We start from the raw sequence: 16,749 nt of genomic DNA, 5'->3' as shown, positions 1-16,749 counted from the left end.
AACCTGTGCTAAAGAAGTAAAAGCTCCAGTGTCTAAGAATAAACGCACTTAGCTGTGTACTGCAGCACTGCTTCTGGTTGCAAAAAACCCTCCAAAACAAAACCCAGAAACAACATGGGGTGAGGCAGGGGCAGAAGAGGGGAAAATGAGTGAAAGAAAATTTATATGTGTATGTGTGTATGTATAACGGGATATATGAAGTGTGAGTAAAATCTATCTGCAATGACCTATGGGAATGTCTGAAACATACTAAGTGGGGATAGAAAGCAAAATGCAAAATAATGACATAATTCAATTGAAACAAAAAATTAAAAACATCTTCTTTACACATATGTGTATATTTTGATATGATTTTATAACTATAAAGAAAATTATGGAACAATACAATCACTTGCACTGATTGCCTTGGAAGGAAAGGAAACTTAACTGACTGGGGCTTCAAGGGAAGAATATTAACTTTTTCTGTGTATTTCCTTATTCTTTTTGAATTATTCCAATAGGTTGTTATTTTATAATTTTCAAAAAATCCAATAAAGTTTAAAAATTCTTATTATAAAGGGGTACGTCACAACGAAAGACCCATAAGTAGTTGGCTTATCTGTGAATTCTTCCCATTCCAAGCTAACTTGTATTATGGCCAGGCCTCTAAGGGTCACTTTCATCAATAGTATTCTTCAATTAAAGGACTTGTTTGGCTGAGTCCCTTCACTGCTCACCTGAAACTATCACAACATTGTTAATCAGCTATGCCCCAACACAAAATGTTTTTGGTGTTAAAAAAAAAAACAAAATAATAACAACAAAAATTCACAACCCTTCACTGATTCAATAAAAAACTGGTAAAAAGGATAAAATTACGAGCCAGAAGATCTGGGATCTAGTCCGAGTTCTAATTTCTGACTGCAGGATTTCATGGCTGTCACAGTGAAACAAAGGGCATGAGCTGGTGAGGAATCAGTCTGCTTTCAGTCTCAGCCGCCCTCTTATCCTTTTGCCTTCAATCTTCCCCAGCATCACTAGTAGTGCTAAGTATTACGATCATCCTCATGCTTGTTGCCTGAGACCTGAGCCTGCGGGAATACATTCCTCCTTCCTTGTATTTGTACTCGCCACTCCTCTCCATTCAGGCTGAACTAATTCTACCTGCTTCATAAAAGTTTGTTATTTCCCAGGAATATGGTGATTTCTTTTTCTTTCAACTTGATATTTCAGGCTGAATCATCCAATCAGACACCAAGACACTACAACATCACAAAATACCTTATGAGTGGTTTTTTTTCTTGCTAATGCTATTTTTCTCCAATACGGATTTTCAGTCCCTTGAAGACAGAAGATGTGCTTTTTCCTAAGTCCCAACAGACTTACCTACTTTTAACACAGGTACTCAAAAGCACTGGGATAAAATGATAGAATTTTGAATTTTCATAGGCACAATGACAATAAGGTATGGTAATCAAGAAAAACTCAAATGTTAAAGGACACACATTTCTGATACAGGTACCTTGTTAACAGGCAGAGAAAACACAGATGGTACATGGCAGTTTTATGACTGCAGAATAGAGGATAATGAACACTAACCAGAAGCTCTTTGATCTCCCATTCTTTCTTGCCCTAGATTTGACAGGCTGTGGACAATGTAAAGAGAAAGAAATCTAATAGTATCTAAGAGAGTATCATCAGTTTCGAAACCTTTATGACCACAACTATGCTAGCACTTTTACAAAGGCTAGACTCAGAATCAACATGCCTTCCAATTTTGAATCTAAATGTAAATGTAAGCATTTGCTTCATTTCTATAAGATGATACACCAGGAAAAACTGGTTACCCATGACAAACATTTCACATTACAAATTTTAACCTTCTTTCCTCTTCCCCACACTGCACGGGACCAGAACATGCCTATTTCAGTCTTACCTCCATATCCCCTTCAGAGGTGAAAATACATTATAAAAAAGCAAGGCTATTTTATACAATGAGAATATTACATGTACTAAAAATATATTCTCCCCTTTACTCTGCCCCATCGACACTTCTGGGAAGAATGTGTAGTGAGGGGAGAATATACCTCTTGGAGCTTTCTGGTTTTACTCCTTCCTCTCTTCTTACCGTTACTAGACATCGACACATGTTTGCGTAAGCCACAGAGAAACTGGGTTCGTCAATAGCCTTCTCAAAGACCAGGTCAATGACTCCTTTCAGCCGCTCCTCGGTGTCAACAGTAAGTCCTGACACTTGCTTCATCAGCTGGTTGAACATCTGTGGTGTCAGTTTATTTAAGATACTTCGAACTTTTCTAAAAAGTTCCTACAAGGACCACAAAAAAGAAGAAACCATTATATTATCTGTGACAATATGATGCTTTCTATAAGGACTAATATTTTATTTGTAATTTATAAGTGCAATTTCCTAAATCATTAACAAAGACTGTGAATGAGTCACAGAAATAATTAAATCTATTTTATCATATACTAAAAATTTATACCACCTACTTTTTTTTCCACTACTGATGCGAATTTAAGGAACTACATATATTCACACTCCATGGGTGGGACTATAATTTGGCACATTTCCAAGGGCAATTTGACAATGTGTACTAAAACTGTTAAACCAGCAATTTTACTTTCATAAATTTATTCATATTGAAGGATAGGTTAAAAAGCATTTAGCCATCATAACGTCAATCAGTAACCTTTTAGAGCAAATAACTTAAATGTCCTAAAATAGAATTTCACCTACAAATGGTATAATATAAATTATCATATAAAACACTAGGCAGAAGTTACTATAATAATGTTATAGAAAGCTTCATCAAATTAGAAATAGAAGTGAACTTTCTCAATGAGAAAAAGGCCATTGATAACCTTACTCAGTGGTGAAAGAATAAGTGTTTTCCCTCTCACAGTGAGAACAAGACAAAAACATCTGTTCTCACCATTCCTATTCAAAATTTTACTGGAGGTCCTAGTAAGTAGAATAATGCAAAGGAAAAGAACTATAACCCATATAGATCTAAAGGAAGAAATAAAGTTCCCCTTTTCACAAATGACTGTCTTCACAGAAAAATCATAAGAAACCTATAAAAGTAGACATTAAGTGAGTCTAGCAGGTTTGTAGAACACAAGTCAAGATATAAAAATCAATTTTATTTTTATGCATTAGCAATAAACAACTAGAAATTATGTTTTTAAAAAGTAGAATCTATAACAGTACCAAAACCATGAAGTACTTAGATAAGAATCTATCAAAATATCCGTAGGAGTTATGTGATGAAATGTTTAGGTGACTGATGAAAGAAATCAAGAAATGCCAAAATAAACAGAGATCTATATCATGTTCCTGTATTATAAAACTCATTATTGTTAAGTTGCCAGTTTTACCCAAAGAGATCTACAGATTTAACATAAACAAAATAAAATACCTAATAAGGTATTTTTTGGAGCGGGGAAGAGTAGAAATCAAGAAGCTGATTCTTCAGTTGAAATGGAAAAACAAAAACTAGAACAGCTTAACAATTTCAAAAAATGACAAAAACTGGAAGACATATAACCTAATTGCCACACTTACCATATGAAGCTACTATGCACAGATAGTGGTACTGGCCAGAGAACGGACACATAAATCACGAGAACAGAATAAGTGCAGAAATATATTCACACACAGATGAAGAACTGATTTTCAACAAAGGTGCAATGAAAATTCAGTGGACAAAGGGTAAGTCTTTTCAACAAATGATGCTGGAACAACTGGATATTCATAAGCAAAAAAAAAAAAAAATCTTGATTCATGCCTTACACATAACACAAAAATTAACTAAAACAGGATCACAAACCAAAATGTAAAATCCAAAATTAGAAACTTCTAGAAGAGAGCAGGACAAAAATTTTGTATTCTTATGTGTACAGGTATTTTAAGTGAGACAGCAAAAGCACAATGTGGGAATGAAAAAAATTGATAAATCAATCATCAAAGTTAGAAACTTATGCTTGGCAAAAGATACTATTAAGAAAATGAAAAAAGCAAACCACAGATTGGGGGAAAACTTTTTTAAAAAATACACATCTGACAAAGGATTTATATACAGAATAATAATTTAAAAAAAACCTCTCTCAAAATTCAGTAAGACAGCATACCAACCAACAAAACAGGCCAAAAGATATAAAGAAAACTGTATTAAAGAAGATACAGAAATGGCAAATAAGCACATGAAAAAATGTCCTTATTCAACACACTGGTCTTTTGGGAAATGCAAACTGAAACTACATCGAGATATTATCACACGTCCATTAGGATGGTTAAAACTTACAGAACAGAAAATAATATGTGCTGGTGAAGACTGAACTATTGAAACTCTCATGCCTTGCCAGTAACCATCCTGGAAAACAGTTTGGTATACTCTAATAAAGTTAAACCTATGTTTAACTTAGGATCAAACCTATGTTTGATCCAAAAGCTAGGAATTTACCCCAAAGAGATAAAAACGTATTTGCTCACACAAGTCCTCTATGTGAATGTTCACAGTAATTTTATTCATAATTACTAAAACCTGGAAAGTGTTTATCTTGTGAGTGGATCCAGTAATGAAAGTTCAGTTCAGTTCAGTTCAGTTGCTCAGTCGTGTCCAACTCTTTGCCACCCCATGAATTGCAGCACACCAGGCCTCCCTGTCCATCACCAACTCCCAGAGTTCACCCGAACTCACGTCCATCGAGTCGGTGATGTCATCCAGCCATCTCATACATGCAATATGAAGGATGAGTATCAAATATATTCACTGAGTAAAAGAAGCTTTACTCAGAATGATTCCATATTTATATGACACTCTGGAAAAGGCAACACTACAGGGACTTTCCAGGTGGCACACTGGAGAAGAATCCGCCTGCCAGTGTAGGAGGTGCAAGAGATGCATGTTTGATCCCTTGTAGTAGGAAATGGCAACCTACTCCAGTATGCTTGCCTGGAAAATTCCATGGACAAAGGAGCCTGACAGGCTACAGTTCATGGGGTCGCAGAGTCAGATATGCCTGAGTGCACAAACGTGTGTGTACACATACAGAGGAACAAACACACGACTGACTGCCAGAAGTGAGCATGGGCAGCAGAGGATGAAGATAAAGCAGAACAAGAAAATTTCAGGGGGCTGAGGGCAATGCTCTACATCTTGATTGTGGTGGCAGTAACATGACCACGTGTTTGGCAAGAATTATAGAACTATAAACAAAGAAGGAAACCTAACTAAATTTAAATTATGCTTCAGTAAAAATATGAAGTTGCAAAAATCTATGAAACCATGATATAATAACTGAATAACCTATAAAATGTTTTGTTTGATCCCTATATAATTTAATCTGAATACAAGGATTTTTAGAAAGTGTACCAGTATATCAACAGTTTTAAGACAGTAAATAAATCTATTTAAATTTTTAAAAATCATATTGTCAACTTTTAAAGCAATAAGTCAGCTGCCCTTTTATAGAGAAGAAAAAATTTCAAGTTTATTAGGGATGAGGGAGTCATAGCACTTCTCCAAATTGCCTGTATCAACTGAGACAGCACCATTTAGGTATAAAACTTTAATTTGTGCTTTCCACAAAAACAAAATAAAAACGAAAATAAAACCCCGCCTTCAGATCTTCAAATAGATCAGAAAATACTAAGCTTAGAAAAATAGGAAAATAAAAAGGTCATTTATTGAAGTAATGTACAATAAGTGACTATAGTTAACAAGGCTGTTGCAAATATTATATGATATTGCTTATATGTGTAATCCAAAAAAAAAAAAAAAGGTCCAAATGAACTTATTTAGAAAACAGAAACAAAGTCACAGATGTAGAAAACAAACATATGGTTGCCAGAGGGAAAAGGGGGATAGGAATAAATTGAGAGATTGGGATTAGTTTTTCCAGTAGTCTTGTATGCATGTGAGAGTTGGACGATAAAGAAGGCTGAACACCAAATTGATGCTTTTGAACTGCGGAGCTGGAGAAGACTCTTGAGAGTCACCTGGACAGCAAAGAGATCAAACCAGTCAATCCCAAAGGAAATCAATCCTGAGTATTCACTGGAAGAGCTGATGCTGAAGCTCAAGCTCTAATATTTTGGCCACCTGATGTGAAGAGCCGACTCACTGGAAAAGACCCTGATGGTGGGAAAGACTGAAGGCAGGAGGAGAAGGGGACGACAGAGGACGAGATGTCAGATGGCATCACTGACTCAGTGGATGTGAGTCTGATCCAGCTGTGGGAGATGGCGAAGGACAGGGAAGGAAGGCTGGCGTACTGCAGTCCATGGGGTCACAACGAGCTGGGTGACAAAACGACACCAACAAACAGGGGCCACTGCGTGGCACAGGGACCTCTACTCCCTACTCTGTGATGACGAACATGGAAAAAGAAGCTAAAGCAGAGTGAGCACGTGTGGATGTGTAACTGGTTCACTCTCGCTGTCCCCCTGAAACCAACACAAAGTACATCACCCTGTACATCTGAAACCAACACAAAGTACATCACCAATATGCCAACAAAAATTAAAATACAAGGAAAATAATACTGTTTTGCACATGTGAAAAGTTTTTACCACAAGAATAAGATTCTACATGATGATGGACATTAAGCAGGCTAACTGTGGTGATCATTCTACAATGCACATACAAATACTGAATGATTATGTTGTACACCTAAAAAGTGATATGTCGATTTATACCTGAATTGAAAAAGGAAATCTCCAGTATCAAAAAACAAACCACTGACTAAAAGGCATTTATTCATTATGACTGAATATCTAGTTGATGTTTTGCAATTTCATCTAGATACAAATAAAGCATAAGGCACAGTAATCAAAACCATCAAAATTCAGCTTCAAAGACAGGAAAGTTATAAGAGACATGACAGAGGAAAGCACGAGGTTGATTAGAAGCCTTCGAGAAGTGAAGACTGTAACAGGTTAGTGAGGAAATACCTTTAGAAGGAAATGAGAATGGGGCCAGATTGTAAAGGGCAAAAAAAAAAAAAAGCTGGCCACATGAAAAAAGGGTGGCAGGAGGACAGAAGATCTTTCAGGAAGGGAGATATTTTAGAAAGGATTGTTACTGAGGCTCTTCCACTGCAGGATTGGAAAACAGTAAGGAAAGATCAGAAGACTACTGCGCACTAGTGGGAAAGAAAATGGCATGACGATAAGCTAGAAGCTAGAGCGAGGAGGTAAAAATCAGCCCATCAGAGAGATGAGCGGGCAGCAGCAGTGGGATTACTGTATCAAGAGGAGAAGAGAGATGAAATAGCGGCCTGAGCAGCAGAACCGCAACTGTAGAGTATGCATGTGGAAGGAGTCTAGACACGTCATTAACAATGATTTCCTAGAAATGTTTCAAGGAGACGATTAATTCTTATGGTATCCACTAGTGATCATTCATAATGTTGCTATAAATACAGAGGGTAGGAACAAACGTCACAGTGAAAGTTTTCTGGACGTGGTGGCAACAATAAAACTATGGTTTTGACAAAAGGATAGAAAAAGAGTAATAGGAGGAACAACATGGGATATACTTGTGCAGAGAAGAATGAAAACACAAACAGGAGAGGGAATGAAGCAAAGATGCTCTGTATTAAGAAGAAAAAGTGTCAAGAAAAGGAGGTTGTACTGGCCCTGCATAAGAAGTCTATCATCCCTGCAATGGATTTGCTTTATCTATTCATTAAAGAAAACTGAACTAATTAACGATGCCAAAAAGTCAATATAATTATTCTGTTTCTGAAGTAACAATTAATAATGGGGAGAACTTAGTCAGAATAGCCATCATTAAAAAGTCTCCAAAAAACAAGTGCTGGAAAGGATGCGGAGAAAAGGGAACCCTCCTATACTTTTGGTGGGAATATAAATTGGTGCAGCTACTATGGAAGACAGTATAGAGGTTCCTTAAAAAACTGACAATACAGTTGTCATATGATACAGCAATTCCACTCCTGGGCATATTTCCAGACAAATCTATAATCTGAATTCCAATGTTCACAGCAGCATTATTTACAAATGCCAAGACATGGAGACAATCTACAAGGTCACAGACAGATGAATGGATAAAGGTGTGATACATACATATATCACATAAATATACATGTGCACACACATACACAAATAAAATGAAATGCTACTCAATCATAAAAAGGATGAAATAATGCCATTTGCAGCAATATAGATGGACCTAGAGATTACTGTACTAAGTTAACACAGAAAAACACAAATACCTATGGTATCACTTACATATGGAATCTAAAATATGATATAAATGGACTTATTTACAAAACAGAAAACAGACTCACAGATCTAGATACAAAAGGGGAGAGGGGGTGGGGAAGGGATAAATTAGAGTTTTGGAATAGCAAATACACAATACTATATATACAACAGACAACAAGGTTCTACTGTATGGCACAGGGAACTATAGTCAATATCCCGTAATAAAACACAATGAAAAAAATATGAAAATAAATATCTATATGTAAACATACACACATATGTATCTTTTAATCACTTTGCTGTATACTAGAAACTAACTCAACTTTAGTTGATTTAGAACTAGAAATTAGATTTACTTTCTAAATCAACTATACTTCAATAAAATTTTTTTAAAAACGGGGAGAACTCTGTTACAGAATAGAGAGGTACAAGCTCACAGCAAACGGACTCCTCAGTAAGCGCCTCTCAAAGCTTCAGTTTCTTCATGAGAACAAGAGAACACATGCATTCCTGCCTTCACAGGTGCTGTCAGAATCTAATGCCATAAGGCGCTAATAAACTGCCTTAAACACCAAAAGAAGACATCTTCACATTCAATGATAAATATCTAGCAGGAAATTCAAAACTTTTAGGTCCCTACTCATTAAGCACTTCTCAGAGGGAATGGAAGCAGGAATGTAGAAGGCTTTTTTTTTTAAGGCTGAGAAATCTTCAGGGAAGATTAGTTATTTGATTTTAGTGACTCTGGAGCAGGATGTTCTTGGGACAAATGACTGGGGCAACTGCGAGAAAGATGAACAAAGGCAAGCAGCCGATTTGGGTCTGACAGTTTGTGATGCATCAGTTCGTCTTAGTCCTGACAGTTTGAACAGCTTTGCTGCTAAGTTTACTGTTGAAAAGGTATTTATTAAGTATCTACTATGTATGAGACTCTGTGCTGGTGCTCAACCAACATCAGGATTTGTAAGGCACATCTCCTTCCCAGCGACATTATCACACTAAGCACGTAACTGGGCTCCCAGAACCATGTGCAAGTGCTCTATATTGCTTCATTTAAACTTCACAGAGTTCCATAAGGCACATGCTATTAGCATCTTAATTAGTGTCAAGTCAGTTATCTTAGTTGGAACCAAGAGCATCTAAAGGGTGCAGGAGAGGTGGCACAGGGATAGGGACGGGCGCTGTGTGCACAGCAAAGGAGGAACAGAGGCTTTATACAATTGACACCCAAAACCAAATTTGTGTGGATTAAAGGAATTCACTCAATTTACCCTAAGGAGTTCTGAGGGAGGATATGCTCAAAAAGATGCAAAGAATTCAATTTTATTACCAAGGACTGTAAATAAGATGTATTTCTAAATTCTAACTTCTTAGAAATGAAACAAAAAGCAAGATACTAACTAGACTACCACAGGACAATGAACAAGAATCTAAAAACACATTTTTAAGAAAAGCAAATATTGATCTAAGCGTGAATGACAGAATTCTAAGACATGCGAGCCCTCGAAATACAGTGTGTGTTTTGAAAAGCACACAGAAGGCAACTTCAAGAGAAAACAGGCTGTTGGCATTTACGATAGCTTTTAGAATAATGCCTGTAGAAAAGGAAAAAAAAAATTCACAAAAAACCTTATATTACCAGGGCAAAGAGACAAAATAATACCACCATGATTCCAAGCCACCGTGAGCGTGCGCTCAGGCGCTCACCTGGGTCTTGATGTTTTCAGGGTCCTCAGCGTGGCTGTCGCGCTTCTGGCTGGGCTTCCAGGCATTCTCCGCCTTCTTCAGGTGCACGTCTTCTTTCACAGAGACCGTGATGATCTTCCTGGGCTCTCTTCTCTGGCCGGGTTGAGATCTCCGTGGTCCAACATTCAACAGCTAGGACAAGAGTATTCTTTATTACATCCACACAGAGTACTCACTATCTACCGTCTCTGCTGTGCTGCTCAAGTAAGGATTGACGGTCACAGGAAACACTTCTAGATGCAAAGATGGGTATCAGGCATTGAACTGAGACATGATCTTTTTTTTGGGGGGGCGGGTGTGTGGGTGTTAGAATGTCATCACTGTAGCGTACACCACGACTACAATTTTTGACCCTGATGTCCTAAATGAGATATGTCTGATAAAGCTATTGTACCTAACAAAAAAGACTACCCTAAGTGAAACTGCTGCTTCTTTTTTTCTTTTGAACTCGTTATGTGACTTTGGACTAGTTACTTGAACAATTACAAAAATTCAGAGGCAGAGATCACCACAGTTACAAATCTGCTTCAAAAACTGTGTCTCTACGCTTTCAGTGTGCAATACAAATACACCCTTACCATGAAAATTATCTACAGCATAGACACCCAGACTGACTGTAGACCTTAATAGATCCCTCTACGTTTGCTGGGCCGGAAATACTAAAATAAGTCTTCCTTATGTCATTAATGAAATCCAACTAAATCACTCCCTAAAAAAAGGCCTTTGTCAGCTCTTTGTTCCTCCTAGAGTCCCACTATGCTAATTCTGTTAAAACCAATGTATGTTAGCATGTCACACTGGTCATCAAATCAGAAATGTTACTTCAACGGCAATGTAAGTTAAAAGTTGTATTCTATGTATTAAAATGTTCCTAGTAAATGCTACTCTAAATGCCTGGAAATACTTCTTCAAGATTAAATATGTGGAGTGACAGAGAGCTCTGCTTATGACCAATCCAAGATCTGGGATACTGACTATCCTTACTTTCTCTGACAGGTCATTCTCTGAATGATGAAGAAATATTACAATTAGGTTTCAAGAGGGAAAAAGGAGGAGAAAAAAAAAATGCTTCACACAAGACACACAGACCAAAATCCTATCTCACTTAATGCTCCAATACTGCCCTTTAAGTGAAACTAAAGCAATTATCCTCCAATAAAGAAGAGTAAATAAAATGTCATACTTCATACAGAAAGACACATTCAAGAGAGACATGGTCTGAGGACTTTGATAAGCTTCAAAGCCTTTACACATCACCCATCTCAGAATTAATTATTCTCTTACCCTTCCTTGACCGTGTGCCCTAATTAGAAACAGCAGTATTAAGGATGTTTCAGGATCAAAACTTAGAACTTTTGGGCAATACACACCAATCAAATACCTCTAGCTAAGGACTCAATACTAATGATATAATGTGAGATTATTTTGTAATCTAACAAATGAAAAAAACAAAACAAAACAAAACAAAAAACTGAAGTCAAATAAACCCCAAGGTGCCACACATGGTATAACTAAGACAGAACTAAAGAAGATCATCAGACTGGGAAAGTATCAACTGGAAAGAGCTGCTAAACCAGACAGTACTACTTTAAGGTTCATTTCTCACTGAACCCTTGCTAGTTCAGGCAGAAGAACTGTTAAGAAAAGGTAGTAAACCACGTATTGTTTGGGTTTTATAATTCAAAATATATTCTACTGTTAATTAATGTCAGTTACTATCTTTTTTAAAGTTTGGATAAAATTCAAATAAACAGATCACAGATATTCAACTTATTCCATACATCTGCACATAGAAACTTGTTAAAAACAATGATTGGTGGGTATTATAAAAGGTATTATGCCAAAATCATTTAAAAGCCATAGTATAATTTGTGGATATAATTTTAATTATGTTTGCATTAAGTCAGAAAATGTTCATTTCCAAAAAAGAAATTGCAAATACCAATGAACGTTTGAGATTTCTAAAAAGTAAATATGATTTACGAAACAACTCTTTATCTGTCCCAAGACAAATGTAAGTGAATTTCAGACAAGCAGCAAAGAGATGTGAGAAATATTAAATAAGTAGATAACAACAGTGTTTCAAAGTAAAAAAAACTGTTAAAAAAACGTCAAAAAAAAGTTAAAAACTTTTTAAAGTCCCGGATTAAAATATTGAAATTATAACCCATGTGCATCCTCCCAAGACAAATTTAAATATCTCTGGATAAAACTAAGATACTGCTCACAAATATTTACCCAAGTATACTGAGTCCTCAACAGATTATTATTCTTATAAATGCTTAATATGCTTGATTATAATTAATCTCTAACATTCTTCTGTTTATACTCAGAATGATTCACTGGAATACCAATGCCTGGAATGGCTACGGTGAAGTGGAGAAGAGAGGCAGATCAGAAGACAAAAGAACTGTGATCTCTTGAATACAATTCTGCCACTTATGAGCAAAATTACTATGAACAAGTCTCAACTTTGCTGAACTGAAACCATCTCACATGTTAAATGCTTATCATACCTACGTAAGTTATTACTAGGACCATGGGATAGATAATAGTAAGGCATGCCAAAGACCTTTTTAAAAACTAAGTACAATATCAGGTTGTACAATATCATCATGAATACCAACGGAAAAAAAGAGAAATTTTTTAAAAAAGTGATATGCAGGTTGGTATAAAAGCGTTTAAACACCCTGTATCCTTTTTGTGTGTGAAAAACTTAATATAAATTGTCAGATTTACAGTATCATTCAAAAGCTGTACCACAGGTAATGAATGACTTTATTTACTAAATACAGATAAAATTCTATGATGCTGTGCTAAGAGTTATGTTACATATAAAAAGAAATAAAGCCTGGTTTCCTTGCTTGAAAGACAAACAATTCTGACTGATGGTGAGAAGATGAACCTCAAGGTATAATGTGTGCAGGGTCCACATATCTTAAACGTATTACATAATAAACTATAGATCTCTGTTGTAGAATTGAACATATATTGCTCCTATCTCAAACTTCTCTGCTTACTTGTATAACCAAAGAAAATAGGACCAATATGCACTGTAGCATTTTTTCCTTTTTTTAAGAGATAGAACCAACAGTCCCTTTAAGAGAGAAAAGGAACATGTGTGCTCATCACAGTTCAGTGAATCTCGAATTTAGTTAAAATGGACATGAATGGCAAGTTACTAGTCTAGGTCTACAGCCCCTTTCTCAATACATTTCTTTTGAGGCACATTCTGTGATATCTGCAAACAGGTTATTATTAAAATTAACACCACAATAGCCAAGTAACTTGACTTTTAAAAAATTACAGAGATGATACTGCTTGGGTGCTTTCATCAAAAGATGAACTTTTATGGCTACAAATTATATATAACTGTGTATGACACTAATATAATTGCTACACATTAAAAATATGTTATAACAAGTCTGTTGCAGGGAAGTTTATACCAGGAGTCACAGCAACTACAGCTAGACTAAGAAGCATACCTAGCATATCTTAACGATTTTGGATGGTAATTATTTATAAGCCAATTTGGAAGCTGTATGGAGCCAAAAACTATGACGAGTAGGGCTGCTGTTATTTTCCCCAAGCAGGATTATTGATCGTTCCTTTATGTTATATATATTCTTTAAAATTCCCGTCCTTATCTTCACCAATATACCAAGTAAGTTGGACAAATTAAATGGAGAATATCTGTTAGCTATGGGAACTGTTGGAAGAATAATTACTTTTATTAAGACAATGTATCAATATTACTGATTGATCACAATTCCACTTAAAAAACAGCATGTGGAACATTGACAGAGCTATGAAAAGAAAGTGAGTTAAACAATTAAAGTGAATATTTTTGGAGACTCTACAAATTATTGATAATGGTTCATCTCCTGTCACATTACTTTGCACTAAATAATCATTTACCTGATATACATAGGAAAATAAATTACTGGGCAAATATACACTGGGACAGTTACTTTAAAAACCCATTCTCTAGTTTCAGTATTTTGAGTGAGATATAGCTATGCTTAATTCGTAATACCTCCTTTAAGCTATACCTGATTATCAGACAGCAGCAAGCTGGTAATGAAAACTCACAGTATACACTGGAAGAGGAGATGCAACAATGCATATCTTCTGTGAGTGACATACGAACAAAACTGAGCAACATGATAACCACAGACATTCACCAGAGAATGATCAAAATGGCATCAACATTATTTCAAATGTTTGGCAAAACAAAGATATAAACTGAAACCAAAATGAAAACAGAGATTAACAAATATATATTTAACCCACCAACGAAGGGAAATAATACTGAAAAACAGGTATAAAATAGTTTCTAGAAAGCTGCTTTCTAAGACTTTCTGGTGAGGAAATTCCAACTTTAGAAAAAAATTTTAATTTGGTATTTAGAGAAATTAGATGAATTTAAATTTCAAACCCGAGTAAGAATAGAATATTATACACACAGGGGTCTTTAAGAAGGTGATGCTTAATAAAAAGTATGCTTCAAATTAAAGTTTTCTCTAGTTTTTATAAAGCCTCAAACACGATGAAGACATTCCAATGTTTTCCATCAGTGTTTGGTTAGGCAAATAATTTAAGTATCTACAAAGTGTGATTTGTTGTCAGAAGGTGTAGTCTTATTTCAGAGCAAGTTTCAGAAGTTGCCATTCCCGAAATAAAAAGGTGATGGGGAAATAAAAAGTGCCACCTTCTATGAATATATTTTTACAGACACACAGTAGTATAAACAGGGTGATCCACAAACATGTATCAAACCCTGAGCTCCTTCAGAACTGTAGATGGAGTTCTCTCTATACCATTCCAAGTTGGGGAAGAAGAGGCATTCACACCACTGGCAACTTCACCCCAACGTTCCACAAGTCTCCAAAGCATGGAGTAGGCAGGGCCTGTCAAATTCTGCTTAGTGCAGTGCCCAGCTTAACTCCATGGGCGATGCCACTCCTGCCGCTGAAGAGCCTGCCGCTGGGAGTGTAAAGGCAATCTGCAGCTCACCAACACCGCGATCTTCTGAATGTATCATGTTTTCATATTTTGGCTTCACGACTTACAGTAAGTGAGAAGAGCAAAACAGGAAATGTAACACCAGAAACTACTGTTTTGGTTTTTTTTTTCTAAAAAAGGATTCAGCGCACCCCTAGAGGCAGGCTTTTCAGGGGTGGGTGCAGCATCGCCAGTGGAGTGGAAGCTGGGGCTTTGCTCTGTTCCAGAACTGGCAATCCATGCCTGCTCTGCACTTTGCAAATCTGTAGAAACAAGACAAAGAGATGACCATTAGCTGAACATCACTGGACATCTCTAGTGCATCGGGACACCTCACGACAAAACAGGGATCCTATACAAGGTTGGTTCTATTTTTAACCCATGTGCAGGTCTTTTCAACTGAAAAAAATGTGGAAAAAAAATTCAAGACCAAATTAATGCAGACCAGCTTCTTTCAAGTAAAAACTTGAAACTCAAGTGTATTCTTTATTTGTTTGAATATTAGTATGCAAAGGATAATCTTCGCCTCTTCTACTTCCTCTTCTTGGTTAGAAGAATCAAAGAATAAAAGTCGCTCTCCTGCCATTAGACAAGATGTCATGAAGTCTATGACAGTTTCTAACTAATTGGGTTGTAGGGAACTTGCACTTACAGGTACACCTCTTCCACCAGGGGCTTGCCTTCCAAAATCTGCAAAGGCTGGAGTAAAGTCTGGTCCCCGAGGCAAAATCCGAGGATCCAGAGTTCGCATTGGCAATTTTGGTTGATTGATCTGCATAAAGAAGCAAAGAAAAGCTTAATACAAGTTTCAGAGCATTCAGTGCCACAAACACAAAAACTCAGACTAAAAGTTATGTCAGCTGACAAGATAGAGCTGCCGTTCTGAGCCAGTGGGCGTCCAACCTGAATCACGATAGGCTCTCCTGGGCTGGCCGAAGAGCCCTTAGGTCAACAGTGGCTTTCTGGTTGCCTTGGAATGGTCAGGTCTAAAATTCCCAGCTCACTTGACACTTTAGGGCCAACAGAACGGCACAAGACAAGCTATTTTGAGAACTTATGAACTATAGCCAAATTTTGGAATCATTTTCCAGGATCATTAAAGCACCCGCTTATAATAAACCTCATATAGCTTGTTTTGGTTTTGATGCTACTAACTTATGGTTAGTAAAGAATGTATTTTGAACGGACAACAAATCTCAAAAGGAGACAACTTTCATGTAGGATGACTTTATTTTTTGGTTGTGCCACAGGGCTTGTGGGATCTTAGTTCCCCAACCAGGGATTGAAAACTGGATCCCCAAAATTAAAGCGCCAAGTCCTAACCACTGGACTGCCAGTGAATTCTCCATGATGATCCATTTAAAAATCTCATTTTGTCTGCTTGTTAATCGGAGATATCTGGCTTTGTAGTGACTACAGACTCAGCAAAGCTAAGTAGATTAGTGAGAAATCAATTTATCATCGGCCAAAGTCATACAGATAAGGCAGGCAGGAAAAAACATTTTCTAAGAGGACAGTCTCATTCAGTGTGCATAACAAAGCTTGTCCTCTGAATACTGAAGTAGTCTTAAATTAGTACCACCACTCATTCAATTGTCTTCCCATAAGCACCTAAGAAAGAAGACTTAGCAAGAAAAGGAAGAAGATCTGTTGCTCTGAGAGAATAAATGCTGCAAATAAGGTCTGGATAAGCAGCTACAGGGATTCTCAGTAAGAACTGGATCTCACTCTGCAAGAACGTTACCAACTACACTTTACTTAGGGATTAA

At 36.6% G+C, this 16,749-nt stretch overlaps 1 protein-coding gene across 50 annotated transcripts in view; it reads right to left on the bottom strand.

Annotated features, from left to right (window-relative positions):
• Nucleotides 1-16,749, bottom strand: part of EIF4G3 (eukaryotic translation initiation factor 4 gamma 3) — a 356,271-nt gene that overhangs the window by 60,303 nt on the left and 279,219 nt on the right. For all 50 annotated transcript variants that reach the window (XM_060410690.1, XM_042244658.2, XM_060410702.1 and 47 more), the window contains 3 exons: nucleotides 15,633-15,752; nucleotides 9,938-10,108; nucleotides 2,108-2,305 (listed from right to left, as the gene is read on the bottom strand). In XM_060410690.1, the coding sequence (XP_060266673.1) occupies nucleotides 2,108-2,305; nucleotides 9,938-10,108; nucleotides 15,633-15,752 (489 nt within the window). The remainder of the gene's footprint in view (nucleotides 1-2,107; nucleotides 2,306-9,937; nucleotides 10,109-15,632; nucleotides 15,753-16,749) is intronic.

Source organism: Ovis aries, chromosome 2, assembly GCF_016772045.2.
Source record: "Ovis aries strain OAR_USU_Benz2616 breed Rambouillet chromosome 2, ARS-UI_Ramb_v3.0, whole genome shotgun sequence".
Lineage (NCBI taxonomy): Eukaryota > Metazoa > Chordata > Mammalia > Artiodactyla > Bovidae > Ovis > Ovis aries.
The sequence above is the reverse complement of the archived record's forward strand: the minus strand, read 5'-3'. Positions and strand labels throughout refer to the sequence as shown.